The sequence below is a fragment of the Anguilla anguilla genome, chromosome 1, assembly GCF_013347855.1.
Source record: "Anguilla anguilla isolate fAngAng1 chromosome 1, fAngAng1.pri, whole genome shotgun sequence".
Classification (NCBI taxonomy): Eukaryota; Metazoa; Chordata; class Actinopteri; order Anguilliformes; family Anguillidae; genus Anguilla; species Anguilla anguilla.
The window spans coordinates 5,230,755-5,257,096 of record NC_049201.1 but is presented as its reverse complement, the minus strand read 5'-3'; the positions used below and the strand labels follow the sequence as shown (position 1 = coordinate 5,257,096).

Below are 26,342 nucleotides of genomic sequence, written 5' to 3'. Positions count from 1 at the left end.
ATAAAACACACCTCATTCAACAGCTAGAGCAGGGCTGCCAAAACCCCTGCCTGGAGATCCACCCTCCTGTAGGTTTCCACTTCAGCCCTAACAAATCACAGCTCATTCAACAGCTCATTGAGCTGCTAATTAGTAGAGTCAGATGTGCCAAATTAGGGTTAAAATAAAAACCTACAGGATGGTAGATCTCCAAAAAAACAGGGTTGGGCAGCCCTGCATAGAAGAAAGAACACAGAACGAGGTCTTGTCTCCCTTTTAGGAGTCAGTAGAGGTGGAAAGTCCAAGGGTCAGAAAGTAAAAGTCCTGCCGTGCGTTTCTTCCTCCCATGAACTCCAGCCAGCTGATTTCACCAATTAGTTCTACCACCTGGCTGAAGAACTGTGCTAATTAGCAAACCCAGGTGGACTGGAACAAAATTCTGGAGGGGACTTTCTGGACCTGGACTTGAGTCCATCGAGGTGTCAGAAAGTGTATTTATGACAATCGTGAAAATTCTGCTCCAAAGTTCCGCTCGATGCCACAGCCCTGGGGTGACTGCAGCTGCTGCCGACGATGCAAACTCTGCTGTGCCACTCTCATGCGCTAATGACCAGCGAAAACATCACTGCCTTCACACAATCCGGGTGCACGGAAAACCCTCAGACAAACCATCGGAAGAAAACGTGTATATAAACACGACCTCGGGTGGTATAACGACGCTGGCTTTAAATGTCGAATCGAACTGCTGCTGCACTGCGAGACCCATCAGCGCGTTCATTTCAGGTGCCGGTCCGTCTCACACAATGGCGTAATTGCTACAACAAAGGAAATCCTACAGGTAATCAAATAGCTTTGCTCATTACCGTGCAGATTTATGCAAGCTGTAATTAATTTGCCATTATCTCGTGATTGATGTCCCTTTGCTTTTTTTCGAAACAGACATAGGACGGTAATTACTCCCCGAGTTGTATTTTTCTGTTCTGTTCCATTAAGGTAAACAGATGCTAATTTGGCCACGTTATGTTCCGCTAGCACCAAGTAATTGTGGAACACGATAAGAGTAAAATATCAATGGACAAGGGAGAGAGCGTTTGATGCGCATTTCCTTCACACAAGAGTGGCCTGAGCACTAGGCATGCCAGTTTAATTACAGGTTGTTTTTTTGTTTTGTTTTTTGGAGTTAGAACATCGTCCTTTATTTGAAGTGTACTGAAGAGACCCGTGGAGCTTGTGTCTCCGAGGTCAGGCTCCTACGTAAATCCCCCCCCGCCCCCTCTTCATATTTGCACAAAAACGAGAAAAGAACACAAGGTTCCTTGCTTCCTGAAAGCAGGAACCAGAAATGGCTGCACACATCAACAACCTTCTAGAATGTTCTTTTTTGTGTAAGATACAAAGATATTATATGTACATATGGAAATAACCATCCCTAATAAATGCATAACTGACAAGGAATGAGGGGTCCCTTCGGGGAATTAAGGAGGAGTGATACCTATACAATCAATAAGGCAACATCCCCCTTAATTAATGCTATCCTTATTGATTCAACACTAATGTATATCACAAAATTAGCCGGTAACGTGTGTTCATGGCAATATTAATCACGTATTCAATCAGTAGTCATTTAGTGGTCTCTCCATATTCACTGGTTATTCACGGAATCTTAATCAGGAATACACTATAATTAGGGTGGAGGTCGGGAGAAAAACCTCTGAACTAGCAATAAAAATACATTTATTATCATGCTAAATGATAACCCTCCTGGTATGCTGACAAAACATCTTTATTTTGTACTAAATATAAAACTGAAAGAAGTCTGCCTTTTATAAATACACAATGAACAATCTGTTGCAGAGTCTGACATCTTGTATTCATATTTACCAGATCATCAAGGTCTTTTTCATGCTCCGACACTTTAAAAATAGACCCTGGATTCAATCAACATTTGTTCATAAATTTCTCTCACAATTTAAAGGCAGTGGCAGCTGTCTTTTTTTTAATTTTTATATATATTCACGAACAGAAATTTCTGAGGAAAGCTGTGAGAACAGAAACTGGGATCGCAATGGAAAGAAAAGTGACGCTTTTGTCAGCGTCGATTTAAAGTCAAAAGTTAGGGGACAGATTTTGATTAAATTCAGGCCGTGGAGTTTTTTGGGCTCAGTGCTCCTCTAAAGTGAGTTTACCCCTGGGCGTGTGGCGTCGCGGTGCGGCGCCCCCCTGTGGCGGTTCGGTAACGCGCGGCGCGGCGCGTCTCTCAGATCTTCTTCGCGCGTTTGCGGGGGCGCTGGTTAAAGACGGGCGAGGCGCCCATGAGGGAGTCGGGGGAGTGGGAGGCGTAGCTGGCGTCCGAGGCCGCCCCGCTGGGGGAGGGGGGGATCCCCGCCTCGCTCATGGTGGACATGGGCCCCTCCTCGAACACGTCGCCCCCCAGCACCCCGTGCGCCGACACCTGCGCCTCCTCGCTGTCCTGCGGCTCCATCTTCACCTGCGCCAGGTGCCACAGGGGGGAGCCGTTCCCCGCCGCTCCTGCAGGAGAGAGCGACCGGCCGCCAAGTCAGCACTGTCTTTACGCGGAGCGCCGTGAGTCAGTGCTGTCTTCACACGGAGCGCCGTGAGTCAGCGCTGTCTACACACGGAGCGCTGTGAGTCAGTGCTGTCTACACACGGAGCGCTGTGAGTCAGTGCTGTCTGCACACGGAGCGTCGCTCACGAGAGTCAGTGCTGTCTACACACGGAGCGTCGCTTTTCATCGAGCATCGCGCATCTACTCAGCGCTGCTCTTACACAGAGCGTAGCTACTCACTTGTGGTATAGCACCAGAGTCAGTGAATCACGATGGTGTGTGGTATAGCACCAGCGTCAGTAATTCATGGTGCTGTGTGGTATAGCACTAGAGTGGCAGTGACTCATGGTGTTGTGCAGTGTAGTGCTAGCATGTCAGTGTCTCATGCTGTTGTGTGGTAAAGCACTAGAGCACTAGAGTGTCAGTGACTCACAGTGCTGTGTGGTATAGCACTAGAGCACTAGCGTGTCAGTGACTCACAGTGCTGTGTGGTATAGCACTAGAGCACTAGAGTGTTAGTGACTCACAGTGCTGTTTGGTAAAGCACCAGTATGACATGCACAGGGGTACCTGAGGGGTGTGGCGAGTTGTCCCCCTCCAGCCCCCCGGCCAGCCTCTCGCTGGGGGCCCCCAGCACCCCGATGGGGAGCGCCTGGTCCCCGGACGCCAGGTCCGCCTCCGGCTCCTCGCTCTCGGGGAAGGGGATGTCGCTCACGGGCTCCTCTTTGATCTTCAGCGGCTTAGAGTCTTCCAGAGCCTTCTCCGGGTTCACCAGCCGCTCGTACTCCTCAGAGAGCTCGGCACTCACCTGCAGAACAGAGGAGCAACACGCCTGCTCACCCACCCGAAACTCACCTGGGGAGCACCACACACGCCTGCTCACCCATCCGAAACTCACCTGGGGAGCACCACACACACCTGCTCACCCACCTGGGGTGTACCACACTCACCTGCTCACCCACCCGAAACTCACCTGGGGAGCACCACACTCACCTGCTCACCCACCCGAAACTCACCTGGGGAGCACCACACACGCCTGCTCACCCACCCGAAACTCACCTGGGGAGCACCACACACACCTGCTCACCCACCCGAAACTCACCTGGGGAGCACCACATACACCTGCTCACCCACCCGAAACTCACCTGGGGAGCACCACATACACCTGCTCACCCATCTGAACCACACCCGGGGTGTACCACACTCACCTGCTCATCCATCCAAAACTCACCTGGGGAGCACCACACACACCTGCTCATCCATCCGAAACTCACCTGGGGAGCACCACACACACCTGCTCACCCATCTGAACCACACCCGGGGTGTACCACACTCACCTGCTCATCCATCCAAAACTCACCTGGGGAGCACCACACACACCTGCTCACCCATCTGAACCACACCCGAGGTGTACCACACTCACCTGCTCATCCATCCCCAACCACACCCGGGGAACAACGAGGGTGTCAAATGCAAAAATAAATGCAGACACACCTCAGCCCAGTTATCGCAAAGAGGAACGTCCTGGTGCTCAACAACCAGAACAACCACGCACATGAGGGCTAGTGCTTAAAGAGTTAAAATATTTAACACAAAGCATCTGACCCTGTCCAAATGCATTGGATCAATACCATAAATACATACGACTAGAGTAAATCAGACGGAAGCATCAGTGCATAAACCTACGCATCCATTTTAGATGATTGGAGCCTGAACGAGATTTGTATTCACACCCAAATCAGACTGATATTTTCCATTACTTTCCAATGACGCCATGAGGTATCGACATGCACATATATATTATTCCTGCAGTATTCACCGGAGAATCTGGGCTGCTTTAAAGATGGAGTTGCTCAAGGAAGTGCTTTTTTTTGAAACGGTATACTTTGAAAACAGCTTTCTGAGGGCTTCACGAAGTGGCCTGTGGCACAGCGCTAAGTCTGAAAAGCAGATACAGATTCATGAATTTTTCTGTTGAACTGCTACTAGTGTCAGTTGTGTTTTTTTTCTTTTGGGTACATTAACACACAGATTTAAGAAAATAAAAAGCAACCAATAAAAGCTCATATGCAAATTAGACTGTGTTTACAGCACGGCAGTTAACAGTTGCAGATGGTTTCCATGGTGATTATGAGGCGGACCACACACACAAGACACACCGTGGCTGCCAGCGACTTCGCGGACCGTCCAAAAAACCGGTGGCGTTCCACAGCGCACTTTACAAAAACAAACGGGCGGAAACGCCAGCAAACTGTGTGGAAAATCACAGGCAGAACCATTTTAAACACACACACGCTTCACAGTGGCTTAAACGCTCGTTATTACTACACAAGCAACGGCTTCAAAATCGCCGGCAAGAAACGGCGCGCAAGTAATTCCCGCCAATTTCATTTGACGTTAGAAACAACGCCGCAGCCCGTTAAGACCACATTTCCGTCCAGAAGCGCAAACATCTACGCTTTTTTACGCCGATTCACGAAACAGACTACCCGTAACACAGCAACTGCTCATTTACAGTGAAGCCGGTGGCTAACGTACACACCACAACGCTCACATTTTACACGTCGCCATAACGACATGCACATGTGACAGGATATTAATTCCAAAAGCGACAGGCACGGTCCGGTTAACCTTAAAAGATACCCCCCCCCCCCACCACCACGCCCCCAAGTAACCGACGTTCGTGAGCGGAGAACTGCTGTAGGAGGGTGGGGGGGGGGGGGCAGGCCTTATCGCCATGGGAACGGCGATGTTTATGAATCACCCCATTATGTACCCAGTCGGGCACAGGAGCAGACAGGGGAAGCATATGCCGCCTGACAGAGACGCTGGCAGTGACTCCGGCAGCCGGTTTGTTAGCAGCGCCGTCAGCAGCCTGTCAGCGCGAGGCCCTTCATTTTAAACGGCATCAGGCTCGCGATTAGCACAGAAGATGGATGCGCTTTCTTCCCGTTTCCTGATTTTTCCCCTCGCACCCCCCCCGACTGGAAAGATACCGGCAGACGCGCTCACTATCCTCCACTTCAGAAATACTCACCTCTTTAAAAACCTGGGTTTACTCAAACAAGATATGTGTCCTAAATCTACAAGGGCGGACGTCTACCCCAGTACTTTTCACCATGGTAGATTGATCAGTGCTTGTTGTCTGTCTATTACACAGGGAAAGGATAACATCTTGAAATGATCATATATATATAAAGTATTCATGCTTTTATGTTACTACAGCATAGTAAGACCATTGCTGTATAAATAAGCCCTGTTGAGGTGCGTATAGTTCTGTATTTTTCACAGTAGTCCTCACTGTTCTTGCATTCAAATTCAAATGCTCGTTAAAGACCCCCTCCACTCAAAAAGTGTTTTTTTTTAATTTTTTTATTATTAGCTCCTCTGGGAAGCATGACTTTCATGACACTTGTTACAGAACTTGTTCAGAACTTGTTACCACGGCACCTTTTTCACATTCTTCCACAGTAGTCGGAGAGCTTCTCCGTACTTCCCTGAAATCTGAGTCGGAAACGAACACGGACGAGCAAAATTTGTGATGTCACAAAAAAGCCCAACCTATCATGGTCCATTACGCAAAGACAACACAGAGCGCAGCGGGGTCTCACCTGGAGCATGTAGCTGTGGTAGTCCTTGATGCGCACCTGCCAGAACTTCTGCAGCGCCAGCACGCTGCCGATGCCCACCTCGTGGAACACCTGCTCCACCGCGTCCGGGAAGGGCGTGGCGCCCAGCCGGGCCTCGCGGTCCACGGCCACGCGCAGCAGCCGGCTCAGCCGCAGGTAGTGCTCGTGCGCCAGGTCGGTCAGCGTCTCCAGCACGCTCTCCTGCGCCGACTCGAAGCCCGCGTGCGCCAGCACCGTGGCGACCGACTGGTACAGCAGCTGCCTGCAGGACGGCCAGCTCAGCTCCGTCACCGGCTCGCCCTTACCCCTGGGGCGGGGGGGTGGGGTGGGGGCGGGGCGGGGAGGGGGCGGGGTGGGGCGGGGCGGGGGGTGGGGTGGGGGGGGTGGGGCGGGGCGGGGGGGTGGGGGGTGGGGCAGAGCAGGGCGTAGCGGGGGGGCGGGGGGTAAGGGGGAAAGTGGGGGAGAGAAAAAGAGAGGGGTGGATAGAGAGAGAGATGGAGAGAGAGGGGGGCATATGGGGGGGGGGGAAGAGAAAGAGAGAGAGGGATTGAGAGGGAGACAGAAACATAGCCACATGGCACAGCTTAACAGATACACAAAGGACATCCTGTGCAGCAACATATGGCCTCCAATTCAATGTACATAATAATACACACATGACCACGGCCATGTACCACACTCAATGATGGTACCCCACCCAATATCTCTAAACCCAGAACACATACAGAGCTTACGCTCTCGCTGTAGGCTCTCTGAACACATAACACACAGCATAACAAACTGAGAGACACACACCACGAGCTCCACCTCCCACAGACCAACCAAAAACAGCATTTTAAAAAGGAGCTTCCTGTAAGGACGTGGCCCTGAAAGTCAGGTCTAACTAAATTCATTATGTTGAACTGTCACACTGCTCAGCCCGACCTCAGCAGCAGGGAAGCCATCACAGCCCCTTCTCAAAACCACACTAATTCCACAGTCACAATTACCCTCCGTTCCCAGAGCGTTCGCGGGCCCCAGCCCCGCCGCCGTTTAATATGCATGGGCCGTTTTCCTAAAAAAAAAAAAAAACTGATTTATTATAATCGTCTCCCGTTCCCCTTCTGCGGCGCGGTCGTGTCTGCCAGCTCGCTGGGAAAGATACCCGAGAACGCGACGCGGAAAAAAACCTGCAGCGCGCAGACAGCCATTAAGGCGTAAACACGCGCAGCTGGAAAGGCTGGTCCTCGGAGAGCCACGGGGCCCGACAGCACTCGCGCCGAGCGTCGCGCGATCGCTTCTCCCCGGCCCCAGGGCCAGCGCCGCCGTCTTTTTACCGCGAAGCTCTTAATTAAATAAGCACATTCTAATCTATTTACTTGATTAAAGCTCGCTTTTCTAAGAGCTTTTTTGGACGGGATTAGCATAAACCGTTTCGCCGGGTTTTAAGGACTTAATTAATTCAGGTGCGATGCTTGCTGTAATTATAGGCACAGAAGCCTGAACCACTGGGAATCTATGAGCAATTACAAATACTTATGGGAGAGCTGTAGTGCCACATCTATCTGCCCGTGTTGTTCAATGAAATTTGAGCACCATACTTGGATGAACTGACTGATTTTGATACTTTACTGCATAAGTCAAGAAAAAAGATTAAATCCACTCATTGGCTAATCTCGTTGAGGACTGACTGGGGTGTACTAACCTTGAAGTAAGCTTAATTAAGTTTGATTGTTTAGGAAGACAACTGATTGCTTAACCAATTTCACATTTAGCAGATGCTCTTACATACATACAGGTTCATGCACCGGACAGTGAAGATGAGAAGTCAGTAGATAGTGCGTTACATACATTATCTTACAACATCAAGTAAGATGCCATACACAGTAAAATTTCCAGTGTTAATTCAACTCTTACAGAGTACACATGATTCCAATCGGCACTCTTTCAGAGTTGATTTAGCACTGAACATTTTACTGCCTAGCAGCGTGTCCACCGGTGACTGACAGCTCACGTACTTGTAGAAGTCCCTCTCGGGGTCGCTGTGCCTCAGCTGGAAGTGCTGGTGGGGGGCCTTGCTGTCCAGCGGCAGCAGGTCATCGGGCATGGCAGGCGTGAGGGGCCTGGGTGGCAGGGCGTCGCCCTCCTCGGGCCTGCCAGTGCCATCGGCGGGCGGCTGGCCCTGCGCGGCGGCCAGGAGCGCCCGGAGGCGGCGGGCGTGCTGGCACAGCTGCACCGTGTGGATGGTCAGGCTGCAGGGCTCCGACGGGATGTCCAGCATGGTGGTCGGCCGCGGGCGGTGGGCGGACGGCTGGTGCAGCGGGGGGTCCTGCATCTCCACCGAGCGGAACTCCCGCTGCAGGAGGTCGAAGGAGCTGCGGCTGGCCGGCGCTGCCTGCACCGGGATCTCTCCCCAGTACCGCATCATCCTGCCTCCCGGTCAAACCCGCCGCGGGACTCTGCGGAAGAAGAGCGTGATTGGAAACCGAAGCAGGAGCGCGGCCGAACGCGCATGCGTTGCGCTTAAATTCCACAGCTACTCTCTTCTCACAGCGCAAGCACATCCCTGCGCAGTGTGGACAAACAGGCAACGCTCGTGTAACGGGGATAAAACTGCTCACAGCAGCACTACACATTAGCCAGCTAATTAACAAGGAGCTAAATTATCTTAAATCATAGCAGAGCGATACACCCGAAGTAAGCTACAGTGCAGGGCTAACCAGTTACTCGGCTACAGTGATGTTTTAGCCCCATTGTTGCTAAATGTGGGGCAATGCATTAACCAGCTACCAACACAGATGCAGTAATATTAATCAAGACAGTAGCAGGTTAGCCAGCTCAATAATTGCATTCACGAAACAAAAGACAATACACGTAACTTCCGCGCGATGAATATAAAAACTGTGCACAATTACATTTCACGTTCATGAAAATAAAAGAACTTGCTAAATGAATAGCACTTACATTTGATGAAACAATGACAACACTTACTAGCCAGCTAGTTGCTAATAACTGACCACCACAAATACAGGAGTCATTCCATCTCTTATTTAACTCCGTGTAAAACAAAACTTAATTTAAATAATTCCTCTGTCATTTGAGAATTCTTTAAGGCCAACCATACAATAGCACATACATGTACACGAATACACATTTTATATTATATTATATTATAATAACAACAATAGTAAACAAACTTTACGTAAACATAAAAGTGATAAAACAACAGATAATGCGGAACCTTTAGTTATACGACAACAAACCCGGAACGGAAATAATTGAGCGCGGTACAAAATAAAATATGGCGGACTTAAATTCCGCATGCAAAACGAAAACGGAGAAAACCTCTGAGCAAGAGATGGATGTTGATAAGGAAACAGAGAACGGTTCTGTCAGTAAGAATAAAGAAGAACCTGAGATGAAAGAAGGTGTGAGGAATGATGCTCAGGAAGCAGAAGATCCTTTCAAGAAGCCTGCCATTTTCGCTGCACCCTCTCTTGCGAGTAAGCGAGCAGGTGCCATACCTGCTTGTGCTGCTAAGAAGGTCTCGCCTGAGTCAGGCAACTCAAAAGAGCACTGCAAATCCGAGAAGGTGTTGGGCACAGACGATCACCTTGTAGGTAAAACGGGACCAGAAAACGAAGAGGAGAGCAGCCCTAATGACACTACAAACGTTAGTAGGACGTCGGACAGTACAAATCAGTGTGACAAAGAAAAGAGTAACAGCGTCTCCTGCAAAAAAGTAAGCCCAAGGGTCTCCGTTAAACCAGCGCCAGTGGGAATATTTAAGCCCGGGCCGCCGTTACCATACAGCGAACCCCCGTGGGGCGGTATTAGTGAAATCCCCTACTCATTGGAGATCCTGAAGAACGGCACGATCGTGGACACGGTCCCGCTGACACAGAGGAGCTATTTCGTGATCGGGCGGTTACCGTTGTGCGATGTGTCCCTGGAGCATCCTTCGATTTCGAGATACCACACGGTGCTCCAGTACCGACAGTTCCCCGGAGAAGAGGCCGTTGTTGGGGAAGAGGCAGGTTTCTACGCTTTTGACCTGGGCAGCACGCACGGTACTTTCGTCAACAAGAACAAAATCCCTCCGAAGACCTACATCCGCCTACGGGTGGGGCACGTGCTGAAGTTCGGAGGAAGCACCAGACTTTTTATTCTACAGGTAAGTCATGGCAACAACCGGCCTCATTGGCTGCATGTGATGATTAAGATCATCGTACAGTTCTGTAAGGGGAGAGCTGTTAACATAATTCCAATGTGGTAATGCATGCATTGTTTGCAAAGTACTGACACGTGTGATGTATTCCTTATCATTTTTTTTGAATGTAGTGTTGTTATCGTTAGCATCTGTACTCGTGGCTAAAGGGTTACCGTGATAACATAGGCCTAATCGTTTTTACATGCTGATGCATCGTTAAACTGTCAGTCTGACTATCTTCAAACTAGTCAACGCCATGAAATTGGTTCTTATGCGAACACAGTTTTTGTGCAGAAAATATGCATTCGTACGATAAGTGAATGTGTGCTCTTTCATTTTAAGTCCCATTTCGATAAGAGGGTCTGCTGCATGAATGTAATGTCATGTATTTGTTCAAGGTAGGCATTTTGCAGGGTTTAAATTAAGTGTGATTTGAACTGGATCCTCTCTTTCTGCCACAGGGTCCAGAGTTTGACGAGGAGGCGGAGTCTGAGCTGACTGTCACCGAGCTGAGGGAGAGAGCCAGGAAGCAGAGGGAGGATCTGGAGAAGAGGATGATGGGAGATGGCTCGGATGAGGAGGAGGGGAAGGAGGAGGAAGGCAAAGAGGAGTCCGGCTCCAGTGGGAGGGGCTCAAGCCAGGAGGCTGGCTGCTCCTGGGGAATGGGTAAGTTATGAAGGAGAAGATGACCCCCCCCCCCCCCCAACATTGAAACACAGCACTGGTCATTATGGAATGTCATGTGATACATACAACTTATCAGTACATTGTCTTTACGCCTGTGTCTTTTTTAATTATCTCACTCTCACATAAACTGACACAAACTGTGTCACAAACGCATACACTCATGCACGCACGCATGCACACACACATATACGCGCACGCACGCACACACACACACAGATACACACAGGTGTATTCACATTTGCTCTAAATCTCACTCGCATTCTCTCTCTCCAACTCTCCTTCTTCCCTCTTCCTCCCCTTCCACTCTTCTCCACCCGCAGAGGAGGATGCCGTTCCTGAGGAGGACGAGAACGAGGAGAACCCTTTTGCCACGGAGTTCCAGGAGGACCAGGAAGCGGCCTACCTGAAGGACCCCAAGAAGGCTCTGCAGGGCTTCTTTGACAGAGAAGGTACGGGCAGAACCCGGGTCCAGTACCACACCCTGAAGCCATGATGTTGTGCAGCCATTTATATTAAATTTGTGAAATTATCCCAGTGAAAACACCGCTTTAACACTCGCCTGAAGATCAGCGTTTCCAAATGCAGTCCCGAATTCTGACCGAGAGAAAGCACAGTTTGGTAAAAAATACGTTTGGTATTTGACATTGTTAATAATGCAACAATAAGAATGTAAATTTTAAAAAATGCATTGACATGTTTTTTTAATACAGGAAAGCAAAAGAAGCATAATTTCACTTTGTGTTCTGTCAGTGACTTTCCTTGTGGGCTCATTTTTTTTGTCGTGTGGTTCCAGGAGAGGAGCTGGAGTACGAGTATGACGACAAAGGCCACGGCACCTGGCTCTGCAGAGTGAAGTCAGTACTGTCCACACGGCGCCTGTCCTGCTAGCACTAGCCCTCCTGTTAGCGCTGTGTAGCATCCCCCTAAACACGGCTCCTGTCCTGCTAAAGCTAGCCTTCTCCTGTTAGCTCTGTGTAGCATCCCCCTAAACACTGTTCCTGTCCTGCTAAAGCTAGCCTTCTCCTGTTAGCTCTGTGTAGCATTACCCTAAACACTGCTCCTGTCCTGCTAAAGCTAACCTCCTGTTAGCACTGTGTAGCATTACCCTAAACACTGCTCCTGTCCTGCTAAAGCTAGCCTTCTCCTGTTAGCGCTGTGTAGCATCCCCCTAAACACGGCTCCTGTCCTGCTAAAGCTAGCCTTCTCCTGTTAGCTCTGTGTAGCATTACCCTAAACACTGCTTTTCTCCTGTTAAAGCTAGCCTTCTCCTGTTAGCACTGTGTAGCATCCCCCTAAACACTGTTCCTGTCCTGCTAAAGCTAGCCTTCTCCTGTTAGCTCTGTGTAGCATTACCCTAAACACTGCTTTTCTCCTGTTAAAGCTAGCCCTCTCCTGTTAGCTCTGTGTAGCATTACCCTAAACACTGCTTTTCTCCTGTTAAAGCTAGCCCTCTCCTGTTAGCACTGTGTAGCATCAGCCTAAACACTGCTCCTGTCCTGCTAAAGCTAGCCCTCTCCTGCTAGTGCTGCTCCTCTCCTGCTAAAGCTATCCTTCTCCTGGTAGCACTGTGTAGCTAGCCGTCTCCTGTTAGCACTGTGTAGCATCAGCCTAAACACTCCTATGAACCACATTCGATGACCTTTAGACTTAACTGGCTAAGGTATGCGGTCCAATGCTCTGGTTTTTCAGAATATCTACAGACTCATTTAATTATATTTTTTCATTACATTTATTCAATATGTTAGTCAGCCAAGACAAGCTCTCGGTTGCAGTGATGACCAGTCGTACAGCAGGTAGCAAAGGGCACGCAAGGCAATGAAATGGAAAACAAGGCACAACAAGCTGAGACATGATTGACCACATTCTTAAATTGCCCCATTTAGCATTCAGACAGGGATAATTGAAAAGGGTTCGAAAGCGAGCTTAAAATTCAGGTGGCGGAATGTGCACCTTTGCGTGTCCTTCAAAATGAATGAACTCGCTCTTAAAAAAAAAAAACCCAAAAAGAATAGTGGTGAAGGGGGGAAAGGATTCGCTTAACGAGGGCGTGTGCGCTGCTGTGAATCCCAATCGCGCGCGCGTCCGCGGGGCTGACCGAGCGGCTGTCCGTATCCAGGTTACCGGTGGACGACGCGGCCGGCAAGCAGCTGGTTGCCGAGGTGACCCACACGGGGAAGAAGAAGGAGGCGGCCATACAGTGCTCCCTGGAGGCGTGCCGAATCCTGGAGGCGCGGGGCCTCCTGCGGCAGGAGGCGGGTCAGCACCCCCGAAGCGTTGTCGCAACGTTACTGAAATGTTGTTGTAACATTGCCGATGCATTGCCGCACCACTGTGCAGAACTTTGTGTGTTAGCTGGGTAGAAGGAAGAGGGAGGGGCCCATTCAACTGTTGTGCAAATATATTCAAATTTTTATATGAAATCAAAGTCTTGAGCATTTCATTCACAAGATATATATAACATAAAGTATATATTAAAGAATAATACATGTATGTGTGAAATATAAGGCTAAAATACTATACTTGCTCTCATGTACTGCCTTATCCAGTGAGTGGTGTTGGTGCACATTTTATTTTTGTCAATGTCAGCTAAAAAAGTATTTAAATGTTTTGTCCGGTTTTAATTTCCCTCCACTGAATTCTCAGGATGGAGTGGAGTTGTTATCACAGGTCAGACCGATTTGTAATCCTCTCCCCGTCTCCATGAGCCTGTCCGTGTCTCACGGTGACCTTTGACCTCTCTGCGCAGTTTCCCGCAAGCGCAAGAAGAAGAACTGGGAGGACGAAGACTTCTACGACAGCGACGACGACACGTTTCTGGACCGGACCGGGGTCGTGGAGAGGAAGAGGAAGGAGCGCATGAAGAGGGCGGGGAAGATAGAGGAACGGCCGGAGACGTACGACTCGCTGGTAAGGTTCCGGCGCCGCCTGATGACCTCATCGCTGTGTTTTTACCACAGAGCTGCAGTGTGTTATCAGGAGCTGAATTAGCTGTGTGTTTACCTCAGAGCTGCAGTGTGTTATCAGGAGCTGAATTAGCTGTGTGTTTACCACAGAGCTGCAGTGTGTTATCAGGAGCTGAATTAGCTGTGTGTTTACCTCAGAGCTGCAGTGTGTTATCAGGAGCTGAATTAGCTGTGTGTTTACCTCAGAGCTGCAGTGTGTTATCAGGAGCTGAATTAGCTGTGTGTTTACCTCAGAGCTGCAGTGTGTTATCAGGAGCTGAATTAGCTGTGTGTTTACCTCAGAGCTGCAGTGTGTTATCAGGAGCTGAATTAGCTGTATGTTTACCTCAGAGCTGCAGTGTGTTATCAGGAGCTGAATTAGCTGTATGTTTACCTCAGAGCTGCAGTGTGTTATCAGGAGCTGAATTAGCTGTGTGTTTACCTCAGAGTTGCAGTGTGTTATCAGGAGCTGAATTAGCTGTGTGTTTACCTCAGAGATGCAGTGTGTTATCAGGAGCTGAATTAGCTGTGTGTTTACCTCAGAGCTGCAGTGTGTTATCAGGAGCTGAATTAGCTGTGTGTTTACCACAGAGCTGCAGTGTGTTATCAGGAGCTGAATTAGCTGTGTGTTTACCTCAGAGATGCAGTGTGTTATCAGGAGCTGAATTAGCTGTGTGTTTACCTCAGAGCTGCAGTGTGTTATCAGGAGCTGAATTAGCTGTGTGTTTACCTCAGAGATGCAGTGTGTTATCAGGAGCTGAATTAGCTGTGTGTTTACCTCAGAGATGCAGTGTGTTATCAGGAGCTGAATTAGCTGTGTGTTTACCTCAGAGCTGCAGTGTGTTATCAGGAGCTGAATTAGCTGTGTGTTTACCTCAGAGATGCAGTGTGTTATCAGGAGCTGAATTAGCTGTGTGTTTACCTCAGAGCTGCGGTGTGTTATCAGGAGCTGAATTAGCTCTGTGTTTACCTCAGAGATGCAGTGTGTTACCAGGAGCTGAATTAGCTGTGTGTTTACCTCAGAGCTGCAGTGTGTTATCAGGAGCTGAATTAGCTGTGTGTTTACCTCAGAGCTGCAGTGTGTTATCAGGAGCTGAATTAGCCGTGTGTTTACCTCAGAGATGCAGTGTGTTATCAGGAGCTGAATTAGCTGTGTGTTTACCTCAGAGCTGCAGTGTGTTATCAGGAGCTGAATTAGCTGTGTGTTTACCTCAGAGCTGCAGTGTGTTATCAGGAGCTGAATTAGCTGTGTGTTTACCTCAGAGCTGCAGTGTGTTATCAGGAGCTGAATTAGCTGTGTGTTTACCTCAGAGCTGCAGTGTGTTATCAGGAGCTGAATTAGCTGTGTGTTTACCTCAGAGCTGCAGTGTGTTATCAGGAGCTGAATTAGCTGTGTGTTTACCTCAGAGATGCAGTGTGTTATCAGGAGCTGAATTAGCTGCAGTTTTTACCTCAGAGCTGCAGTGTGTTATCAGGAGCTGAATTAGCTGTGTGTTTACCTCAGAGATGCAGTGTGTTATCAGGAACTGGATTAGCTGTGTGTTTACCTCAGAGATGCAGTGTGTTATCAGGAGCTGAATTAGCTGTGTGTTTACCTCAGAGCTGCAGTGTGTTATCAGGAGCTGAATTAGCTGTGTGTTTACCTCAGAGCTGCAGTGTGTTATCAGGAGCTGAATTAGCTGTGTGTTTACCTCAGAGCTGCAGTATGTTATCAGGAGCTGAATTAGCTGTGTGTTTACCTCAGAGCTGCAGTGTGTTATCAGGAGCTGAATTAGCTGTGTGTTTACCTCAGAGATGCAGTGTGTTATCAGGAGCTGAATTAGCTGTGTGTTTACCTCAGAGCTGCAGTGTGTTATCAGGAGCTGAATTAGCTGTGTGTTTACCTCAGAGATGCAGTGTGTTATCAGGAGCTGAATTAGCTGTGTGTTTACCTCAGAGATGCAGTGTGTTATCAGGAGCTGAATTAGCTGCAGTTTCATATGAGCTGGAGGTGGAACTCAGAACGCACCGGCCTGGCGTCTTCATGTACTGCATTGCAGCTCTTGTTCCCAGCTTTATAAAATGTCAGCTTCACTTTGTCCTTCAATACATTTTATTTGTCCCTTTGGGAATCTCCTCCCATAAAGCATTCTGTCAGTCTCAATTTCCAGAAGGACGCGTGTAGGCCGCTTTTGTTTCCTGAAGTTCCCTGGCTGATTTGATTCAATTTCCATGTGTGTGCATGTGTGTAGATTACATTACATCAAATATGCATGCACGCACACGCGTGCGTGTGTTCCTGCATCCGTGCGTGTTGCGTGCACTTGTGTGTGTGTGTGTATGCGTGCATTTGTGTTTGTGCATGTGTGTTGGGTCTGTGTGTGTGTATGTGTATGTGTGCATGCATGCGTGTTGTGTGTGTGTGTGCATGTACGCACATTTTATGTAATGTAATCTAATCTAATGGTGTAGTTTAAGTGCGGTGTTAGAATTCCGTAACAGGAAGTGGAGTGGTGAATTTGTTCCTTTTACACATGCTGGACAAATTTGCCTGATCGTGTTGGATGTGATGGTGTGTTTGTTTTGGATGTGTTGGATGTGATGGATGAGATGGTGTGTGATGTAGCCACATTCCTATGACTCCTCCCTGCAGGTGGAGAAGCTGGCGGGGGTGGAGAAGGAGCTGGCTGAAGCAGAGAGGAAGCTCAGCACTTCAGGGAAAGGTGAGGGGGCTCCCTGGTCTCTGCCAAGACATCTGAGGTCTTAGGCTTCACTTCCTGACAGGAAGTGATGAAACAGGAAATGGCCGATCCGCTGCACAGCAGGCTGTGAAAATCGGCACTGTTAAGTCGAGGCGAGATCCGACACACCTGCCGTGTTAAGGCAAAGCAAACGAGGTGATTCCAGGTGTGTTGTTTACCCTCGGGACAGAGGTGTTTTTTTTTTACTTTTACCCTCAGGCTCTTTTATAATTGGCCGTCTTGTTTTGTTGATATTGTTTGTCTTGATGGCCAGAAATTCTGGGCACAGCTTTAACGCTGCTCTCTTCCTTCGTGTGTTTATGGTTCCCTGCTGGGCAGCCCTGGGAGGCTGTTCTGCTGTGAGCAGCGCTCTGTAAATACATCCCACAGCACCAATGAAATAAATGTGTGTTTACCTTCCATCTGAATACGCTCCAGATTAGCTGAGTGCCTTATGCACGCATCTGCGTGCGCTCGCTAACTCATGCACACGCACACACAAATGCAAATACACAAACCACACACACGCACGCATACACACACGCACACACACACATGCACGCATACACACATGCATTCACACACACACACACGCAAATGCAAATACACACCCACACACACGCACGCATACACACACGCACACACACACACACATGCACGCATACACACATGCATTCACACACACACACATGCAAATACACACCCACACACACGCACGCATACACATACGCACACACACACATGCACACATACACACATGCATTAACACGCACACACACACACCCACACACGCATGCATATACACACACACACAAAGACATGCATGCATACACGCACACACACCAGCATACAAGCATACATGCACATGGGTATGGGTGCACATGCACATACCCGCATGCATAAGAAGACACACAGAGGTGTGCACATACACATGAACACACACATGTATTATGCGTGCGTAAAATACGCACGTATCCACATACAGGCCAGCCGACCCACCCACGCTCAGTGAAGCCCCTGTGTCTGTCCGCCTGTCTGTCCGTCTGTCTGTCTGTTGGTTCGTTCGTCCGTCCCTCTGTCCGTCCTTGCAGAGGCAGCTCAGTCTTCCTCGGAGGACCCCCTGGACGCCTTCATGAGCGAGGTGCGGAGCGAGGTGCGGAGCGCGGGCGCCATGGACGGCGTGGAGCGCAGGAAGCTGCACCTGCACGCCAGCGAGCTGCGCAGGGAGACGCAGCGTCTGCGCAGGCTGGTGGAGCTGACCCGCCCTGCGCAGCTGCCTGCGCTGCAGACCGGGTGAGTGTGGGGGGGGTGGGTGTGCACCTGTCCATCATGCACCAGACTATCTGATATCCAAACGCTGAAACATTGGTTTAGATCAGAGATGCTCAAATTTGGCTCTCATGGGGAGGTGGAATGCTGGTTTCCTCTCTTGTCTCCTCTCCTCTCCTGAAAAACGAATCAATCGCCTGTCAGGTCATCAGGCAGCTGGACAGAGATTTGGCTCGGCAGCTGAGAGGAGTCTGTGGCCCCCAGGCCCAGGGGAGAACCCCTGCTGTGGATCAGAGAGCGTTTCGGCCTGGTCTGCCCTGCGAATGCGCTGAAGCTGCGCTCATCCAGCGCGGTGCATGATAAGCAGGTCTATTATCACTCCCACAGTGTCTTAAGGTCTCCTGGAGACTGCTGCTGGAGTCCGATAGTAACCTCAGATAAATGCCCTCTCTGATTGGTGCGGTGGTTTAGTTCCTCAGGTGAACGCCCTCTCTGATTGGCACAGCGATTTAGTTCCTCAGATGAAGGCCCTGTCTGATTGGTGCAGTTCCTCGGATGAACTCCCTCTCTGTGCTGATGCAGGTTTGAGTTTGTAGTCTCCTGGCTCCCAGCTGTCAGCTGATGTGGGAGTAGTGCTTCAGTGTGGCTGTTAATTCCTCGTGCTGATTTAATGCTATAAGCCAGAACCGCCCGGCCCTGCTTCTGGAGATGTACCGTCCTGTAGGTTTTCACTTCAACGCTAACAAAGCACACTTCATTCAACAGCTAGAGATCTCGCTGAGCTGCTGATTAGTAGAGTCGGGTGTGCCTGATTAGGGTTGGAGTGAAAGCCTACAGGACGGTAGATCTCCAGGAGCAGGGTTGGGCAGCCCTGGTGGGCTGTGAATGTGGGCGATGGAACAGGTTTATTAATGCGTGTGATGTCGTGTGACTGACGCGTTTTAAGATGGGGGGGGGCATTCTGCCGTCTCTACGTGTGCAGGACCCAGTCCTCCGAGCCGGGCAAGCCCAGGAAACCCACCCTGCCACTTTTCGGCGCCATGAAGGGCGGCAGCAAGTTCCGGCTGAAGACTGGCACCGTCGGGGTGAGCCGTGCCCTCTGCCCAAATCTCCTGCTGTTCCGAGGGGTGCTGGTGGCCTGGTTTTTTGTTTTTTTTTTTGCACCCGTTTTTGTCCTAAACGCACCCCCTCATTGAATCTCCCCTGCGACGGAGAAGTTTTTTTTCTCTCAACATTATTTTTCCCTCAAAAATAGTTTAATTTTATTGTGCTGGGGGGAGGGGGGGGGTGGACTGGATATCTATATGTCTATATATTTCCGATATCTAGAGAGAGTTAATACCTTAACTTGCTATCTAGATATCTAGAAGGTTGATATCTTAACCTGCTGTCTGAACCTGCTATCTGAACATCTAGAGAGAGTTGGTACTTTAACCTGTGCTACTCTCAGACCCTGACCAATCGTAGCAGGGTAGATTCAGCAAGGGGGCACATTTTGCACAAAAGCGGGTGCAATAAGAAAATGGCGCGTGCAGATGGCAGTCCTGTGATGCCCTCGCCCTTTTTCCACTGCAGAAGATTCCCCCAAAGAGGCCAGAGCTTCCTCCTGAGCTCTTCATCCTGAAGGAGCTGCCCCCTGGTGGTGAGGAGGAGGAAGAGGAGGAAGAAGAGGAGGAGCAGGAGGAAAAAGGCGAAGACGTGTCCGTCATCCAGGAGACGTCCAATCGGCAGTCAGAGGAGGCGGAGCCAGTGAGACCAGCCGGAGATAATGCAGTGAAAGGCAGGCAGAGATTGCCCCGCCCCCACAGTATGACAGGTTGGTGTTCGACAGCCAATCAGGGTGGCCTGTATCTGCTCGTGTTTATAGACATTCTTCCTGCTGTTCAGGGCCCTGTTTCGTGAAGCAGGATTACTGAGTTAGCTGGATAACTGTGCTGAGAAGAGAAAAAACAGCGAAACAGCTCATTTTACTTCAGTCCATGTTCCAGATTTGAGAGGTTTTTACTCAGTAATCCTGCTTTGTGAAATACCCCCCCTAGGGCCTGTGTTTAATCCTGTTTATGTTATCATGTCTTTGTTTTGATTGCCTTTTTTATCAACATTCTATTTTTTTTTTTTTTTTTTACTTGTTTATGCGTTTTTAAATTAGGTGGTCAAGAACCGTTATTTTCCGAAAGCACAGCGTGCGGGACGGTCGATGTATTTTCGGGACTGATGCGTCTCCTTGTGCCTCATTGAGCAGAAAGAGGCTCTCTAATCTGGGGAACATGCTGCCATTTTCATTTTTTTTTAAAAAACACGGACATGTTTGGAACCACGCTGCTCCGCTTTTAAAGCTGTCGTTTAATTTTATGGACTGACAAGCGATTGGGTAATGAACCGCAGCTCTGTCACAGCTTTTTAATTTCATCCCGTCTGCATCCAGGCTGCAACGTGGTGCTTCGCCGGTTCTAATGCGGGTGCGGTTCTGTCGTTCACCAGCAGGTGGCGACAGAGCGTTACTTTGCTCAAAGCCACAGGGTTTTGGCTCGCCGAATTGCCACTGAACAGCAACATGGCTGCCACGTCAGTTTAGTGTCCATTGTCCAGTTGGGATCGTTTGGCACCGCCCTGAATGATTGTGATTGGATGATTCATGCTGCCACCCAGACGAAACAAAGTTTTGTCAAATCTGTGGCCCTGTCTTAAAGTTCAGCTTTTGACCTCGGCTGTCCGAATCCAGAAAAAAATCATGTGTATTGTCGACTCGTAGATGTTGCCTGGACGGTGGTTCTAGGAAGAGTGAAACGTTGAAGTTAGTGTGTGAGCGCTGTGTGTGCTGGTTTCCTCAGAGAAAACAGAAGCAGATGAGCTGAGTTCATACAGAGAGGAGGGAGAGCCAACCCAACACACCAGAGACTCATGCACACCTGCACAAGGTATACACACCTGCAGCGTGTGCCTGCACAAATCCACCTGTGTGTCTGTGCGTCTGTGTATGTGCATGCACGTGTACGTGCGTGTTCATGTGCGTGCAGGTGTGTGCATGTGCGTGCATGTGCGTGCACGTGTACGTGCATGTTCATGTGCATGCAGGTGTGTGTGTGTGCGTGCACGTGTACGTGCCTGTTCATATGCATGCAGGTGTGTGTGGGTGTTCCCATACGTGCACGATTTATGTGCATGTGTCTTTGCATGCACTTGCAGGTGTGTGAGTGTGTTTGCATGCATGTGTGTTTGTTTGTGTTCATATGCATGCAGGTGTGTGTGGGTGGGTGTGTTCCCATACGTGCACGATTTATGTGCATGTGTGTTTGCATGCACTTGCAGGTGTGAGTGTTTTTGCATGCAGGCGTATTTGTGTACAGTATGTGTGCGTGTTTGCATGCGTTTGTGTGTTAAGTCCATCGCAGCCCGCCCAACAAGCCTAATCCCGCTCATGAATGTTCTTATGTGTGTGAGCTAGCTCAGCTCATCCTGTGGCCTACTGTGTGTGTGTGTGTGTCTGTTTGTGTGTGTGTGTGAGCGAGCTAGCTAGCTAGCTAGCTGTCCTAGTCACGTGAAGGTCATAACCAAATGTGAGTGTGTGAGTGTGTGTGCGTGCGTGTGTGTGTGTGTGAGAGCGAGCTCTCCCAGTCAAATAAAGGTCATCCCCATGTCTGTGAGTGTGTGTGTGTGTGTGGGAATCCATGTTGAATTCTCCTCTCTCCTCTCCACAGGCCAGGACGGTGGGGGCGAGGAAACACAGACCCAGACCCCCCCCAAGAAGAAAGAGAAGAGGAAGATGCTGGGGCCCAGCAGGGTGAGTGTCAGAACGGAAGAGTTCAGGAGGAGAAAGGAGAACATAAAAGAACGACAGAGGAGAGAGGGAGAGAGAGAAACACCACGCTCTAGGGGTTCCAAAAACACGACTGAAGGAACCATAAAAATCACCATTTTCAAACGTTTGATATATTAATACACACACACACACACACACACACACTTATATGCACACACGCACACATGCATGCATACACACAGGCACACATACACACTCTCCCATGCATGTATGTGTACACACAATATTAAATAGTGTATGAAACAGTGATACCTGTTTTGTGATGGGAACACTTTGACAGATAAGCAGTCCCCTAGTTGCTAGCTTAGAAAATGCCGTTGCATGTAACTTGTGAAAGAAACAGGAGGTAATTGCTAATTGCTGTGCGCAGGGCATTTTTGGGAAACTGTATTTACTCTTCTGTCTGACCCCCTCTGCTCCAGCCACCTGTACCCCTCTCCACCCAGTACCCCGAGGACGACCCCGACTACTGTGTCTGGGTTCCCCCTACAGGTAGCACTCCGACACTGCAACATGAGGACGCCACCATGGCCTTGGTTTGGGGGGGGGGGGGGGGGGGGGGGGGGGGTAATTAAGGGCAAATCTTGAGTGAATCCAGCACCTCCCTCACAGTGTTCTGCAATTCCATTATGTGAAAAAGGAACATATGATTCATACCAGGGCTGTCCAACCCTGTTCCTGGAGATCTACCTTGTCCTGTAGGTTTTCATTTCAATCCTAATTTGGCACACCTGACTCTACTAAGTAGCAGCTCTAGCTGTTGAATGGGGTGTGCTCTGTTTGGGTTGGAGTGAAACCCTCCGGGATGGTAGATCTTCAGGAGCAAGGCTGGGCGGCCTTGATCATAAGAGTCCTATCTGGTCCTGTTGTACTCCAAAGAAGAACTGTCAATGCGCATATCTGCTGAGAATTGGCCATTTGCTCCCCAAAACTCTACATTTTTCATTGTGAGGGCAGGCCTTGATACGAATGTTTTACGACTCATGAATCCTTTGGTGGACTCCAGACTTGCAGTTCTGTAGTATTGACAGGAAGTGAGGTCGCTGGAGATGACATTAGCCGCAGGGGTCACAGGAGGGGAGGTTTTACGCCTGCTCGTCACACTCAGAGACGCGGCCGCAAACCGCCTGTGAGAACAGAGCGAGAGAACGAGAGATGTTCTGCATTGACGTGGGGAAGGGGGGGGGGGTGCGATGGGGGCGGGGGGGGGCCCCGCTTCGTTTCGGTCGCACCCTCTCTGTGGGAGGGGGGGGGGGGGGGGGGGGAGAGGAGAGGAAGTTCACGGGCTTTGTACCCGGCGGATGTTTGTGAAGGGGCGGGGGGGAGGGGGGGGGGGAGGGGGGGTGAGGGGGGGGGGGGTTCACATAGCATGTTAATCAGAGGTTCTGTGTGTGCACATCAAAGCCTCCCTGCTTCGATAAGATAAGCTTCTCTAACGGTGCTCCGTGCGAGCGAGCCAGGCTCGTTTCAGGGTCGCTTAAAGGCACGGCGCGCTTCACTCCAGAACAGTTCGTTTCCAGAACTTCTGGGATATTATGTTTTTTTTTTTTTTTTGCTTAACATAACATAACATAATGCTGAGAACAGGCCGTTCAGCCAAGCAATGCTCACCATTTTCCTACCGCTTTTTTTTGAGAGACGTTGTACGTCTTTGTTTTGCATTTTGTGTGCAAGGGCTCGTAGCTTAAATAGTGGTATGTATCTTATGTTGTGCTACAGATGTGGAATTGGTGAAAGGTGTTAAGTTGCCACACCTTTAAGAGAGGTATAGTTCCTGTGTAGTGGTGGAGCTCTGGTATAGATTAAACAAGTTACTTTTTTCATAGCTCAGACTGGTGTATCACCGGTACAGTGGTAGAGGTGGTATAGGTTAAAGGAGTTTCACAGCTCAAAGGCTGGTGTATTTTGTAGATCATCTAGAATGTCTTGTATCAATTATGCCCTGAAAAACCATAGTGATTTATTTGTAGTCAGAAACGCTTCTTATATGGCACACACTGTATAGATATTATGGGTCCTTTTGCAATGAGGACCTTCAGAGGATTTAAAAAGCTGTGTCTCTGGCAGAGATGAGTGTGGATACGGCTTGCCGTGTGAAACAAGCACACAGGCCTCCACTAGGTCTCCATTTCCCCACAGAAGCCGCTGTACGCGCCTTTTAGAGAAGCGCGCCTTGTGACCTCTTACCTCACACTTCTCCGTCCGACCGCAGGTCAGACGGGGGACGGCCGCACCCACCTCAACGATAAGTACGGCTACTAGGAGGGAGCGGTGCCTCTTCGTCCACACGCCCTCGTCTTCATCAACCGCACACAACCTTCAGAGCTGCGAGGGGCACTGACCGCTACCCTTTTCACCCGTCCGTCTCTCCGCTTTCCGGAAGATTCTCTCTTCGCCGATGCATTTGGGTGTTGAAATCATGAACGCTACATTTTTCCATCCTGTGCTGCCACCCCGCTGCTCGGTCTAAAAAAATGACTAAAATGACTGGTACTGGCTGTGGAATAACAGGAAGTGATGTCACCCACCAGCATTTTTTTAAATCAAACCCGTCTACTGTGGAATGCCGTGAACAGGGATTGGCCAGCATCCTGCGAGCAAGACTGTACTTTTGAGGCCAAATCGGTCGTTTCTCATATTAGAGGTGTCAGATTGTAAGAGCTCCTCCCTTCTGGTTTGGGTTCCTAAATTACATCACTCTATAACGGGCCTGTTCCTTCTTCTAGAAGAATCCTTTGCTGTAAAGAACTGCTCCTGCCTCGGTTTCAGATTCTAACTGAGCCCCTGACCCTTGAGAGACGGCTCCAGACTCCAGATCAATAGAGGCCTCTGGGCCTGGCCTGGATGGAATTACTTTTTAATCCGGACCGGACAGGAAAAGCTGCACTTATTTTCCACATTCACATCTCTCCTCTCAGACAGGATTATATTCAATCCCTTCAGTTCCACCTCCCGAGCCCCCCAACCCCCCCAACCCCCCAACCCAAAAACCCTCAACCCCAGACCAGCCAGTGGGTGGGACCAGCCACTGTGTTAGACCCAGACCACACCCTGACTGAGACCCTGACCCAGCCCTAGTCAGGGTTAGTCTCTGCTCACTGGGACGAGGGGCAGACCCAGGGCACCACGGCGGCGTGTTCACCCACCGCCACCGCCGCCGCCGCTGTGGGACTGGAGACCCACCGGCAGCACAGTTCAGGAGCGTTCCCATGGAAACGTGCCCCGCTCCGCTCCCTCCGTACGGGAGGGGTGGGGGGGGGGTCCCCCGGAAGGCTTCCTGCCCGACCGCGCGGAGCAGACAGGTGGCCCCCCCCCACCCCCCTCAGAGAAAGCCCCCGGAGAGACCCGTGAAAGAGCGGAGGATTTGCCAGGCCATCTGGCAACCGGGGCGCGTTATGGGGGAGGGGGGGTGATGAGGCAAGCGACAGAAGCGCCTTCCTGGCCACCTCCTCCTCCTCCTCCTCCTCCTCGTCCTCCTCTAAACGGCGCTTAATTAGCAGTGACTCAGAGCTGGGGAGGGGGAGAGTGGCTGTTTGCCCTGAGCTGACTGAGGAGCTGCAACAGGCCGCTGTCGCTCCTCTCCATCTCTAAAAATCCCGCCATCACCCCCCACCCCCCACCCCCCTCCCTGAGGTGCGCTACGAGGCGTCACTCTACCGCCGAATTACCGCTAACTTCCCCTTCCTGGAAGTCATCTTGTGTATGTTTTTTTTTGTACTAGTGTTGATTATAAAATAAAAGTGAAAGTATAGTAAAATCCCCGTAGAGGCAAACGCTGTCCGGTGTGGTTCCTCCTCAAGGTTTTTGTAGACATGCACACACACACACACACACACACGCACGCACGTACACAGACACACACGCATACACACGTACACAGACACGCAGACACGCACACACAGACACACGCATACACACGTACACAGACACACACGCATACACACGTACACAGACACGCACACACAGACACACGCATACACACGTACACAGACACACGCACACACACGGACACACGCACGCACGCACGCACACACACACACACCTGCGGAACCCGCCGGCCACGCCCATCCGCCCCGTCTCCTCGCGCGGCTCTGTGTCCCTAACGGGCCGTTTTCTCTCTCACACTCGGAGCCCCCCGGGCCCGGAGCTTTCCCCCCTCCTGATTGGCCGCCTCGCCGGCTCCCCGCCGCTCCTCCACAGAAGATGGCCGCTGACGTCAGCCGTTTGTTTTTTTCCGTCTCCGCGTCTGATCCTGGCGCTCGGCGGCCCACGCTGAAGCTGGTGTGACGATCTGCCGGGGGAGGGGGGGGCTTTGATGGTGCTCTCTCTCTCTCTCTCTCTCTCTCTCTCTCTCTCTCTCTCTCTCTCTCTCTCTCTCTCTCTCTCTCTCTCTCTCTCTCTCTCTCTCTCTCTCTCTCTCTCTCACTCACAAACACACAGACATTCACACTCATCGCCTGGCTCTCTCTCACACAGAGAATGACACACACACACTCACACTTGCAAACTGGCTCTCTCTCTCTCTCTCACACACATATACA

General features: G+C 50.2%; 2 protein-coding genes across 4 annotated transcripts; one reads left to right on the top strand and one right to left on the bottom strand.

Moving 5' to 3' along the window:
• Positions 1 to 1,744: 1,744 nt before the first annotated feature.
• Positions 1,745 to 10,218, bottom strand: supt7l (SPT7 like, STAGA complex subunit gamma). 3 transcript variants are annotated; one of them, XM_035429473.1, is made up of 5 exons: positions 10,086 to 10,218; positions 8,172 to 8,612; positions 6,157 to 6,481; positions 3,116 to 3,353; positions 1,745 to 2,508 (listed from the first exon to the last, which is right to left on the bottom strand). In XM_035429473.1, exons 2-5 carry the CDS (start codon positions 8,579 to 8,581, stop codon positions 2,237 to 2,239), a joined length of 1,245 nt encoding a protein of 414 aa, XP_035285364.1. In that variant the 5' UTR covers positions 8,582 to 8,612; positions 10,086 to 10,218; the 3' UTR covers positions 1,745 to 2,236. The 3 variants fall into 3 exon arrangements, with proteins under 3 accessions (XP_035285364.1, XP_035285357.1, XP_035285375.1); XM_035429466.1 differs by lacking the exon at positions 10,086 to 10,218 and adding an exon at positions 9,118 to 9,208; XM_035429484.1 differs by lacking the exon at positions 10,086 to 10,218 and adding an exon at positions 9,145 to 9,199.
• On the top strand, positions 9,414 to 25,574 carry slc4a1ap (solute carrier family 4 member 1 adaptor protein). The gene is made up of 14 exons (XM_035429453.1): positions 9,414 to 10,327; positions 10,825 to 11,029; positions 11,371 to 11,499; positions 11,844 to 11,904; positions 13,167 to 13,306; positions 13,797 to 13,957; positions 16,625 to 16,694; positions 17,804 to 18,005; positions 18,964 to 19,066; positions 19,557 to 19,797; positions 20,813 to 20,899; positions 21,680 to 21,762; positions 22,224 to 22,293; positions 24,014 to 25,574. Exons 1-14 carry the CDS (start codon positions 9,455 to 9,457, stop codon positions 24,061 to 24,063), a joined length of 2,475 nt encoding a protein of 824 aa, XP_035285344.1. The 5' UTR covers positions 9,414 to 9,454; the 3' UTR covers positions 24,064 to 25,574.
• Positions 25,575 to 26,342: the final 768 nt, after the last annotated feature.

Coding starts and splice junctions, on each gene's coding strand:
- supt7l (XM_035429473.1), bottom strand. CDS start 8,581: ATGATGCGGTACTGGGGAGAGATCCCGGTGCAGGCAGCGCCGGCCAGC. Junction 3,354..6,156: donor ACCACAGCTACATGCTCCAG/GTGAGACCCCGC, acceptor TCTGTTCTGCAG/GTGAGTGCCGAGCTCTCTGA. Junction 2,509..3,115: donor CAACTCGCCACACCCCTCAG/GTACCCCTGTGC, acceptor TCTCTCCTGCAG/GAGCGGCGGGGAACGGCTCC.
- slc4a1ap (XM_035429453.1), top strand. CDS start 9,455: ATGGCGGACTTAAATTCCGCATGCAAAACGAAAACGGAGAAAACCTCT. Junction 11,905..13,166: donor ACCTGGCTCTGCAGAGTGAA/GTCAGTACTGTC, acceptor GTCCGTATCCAG/GTTACCGGTGGACGACGCGG. Junction 19,067..19,556: donor TGAAGACTGGCACCGTCGGG/GTGAGCCGTGCC, acceptor TTTCCACTGCAG/AAGATTCCCCCAAAGAGGCC.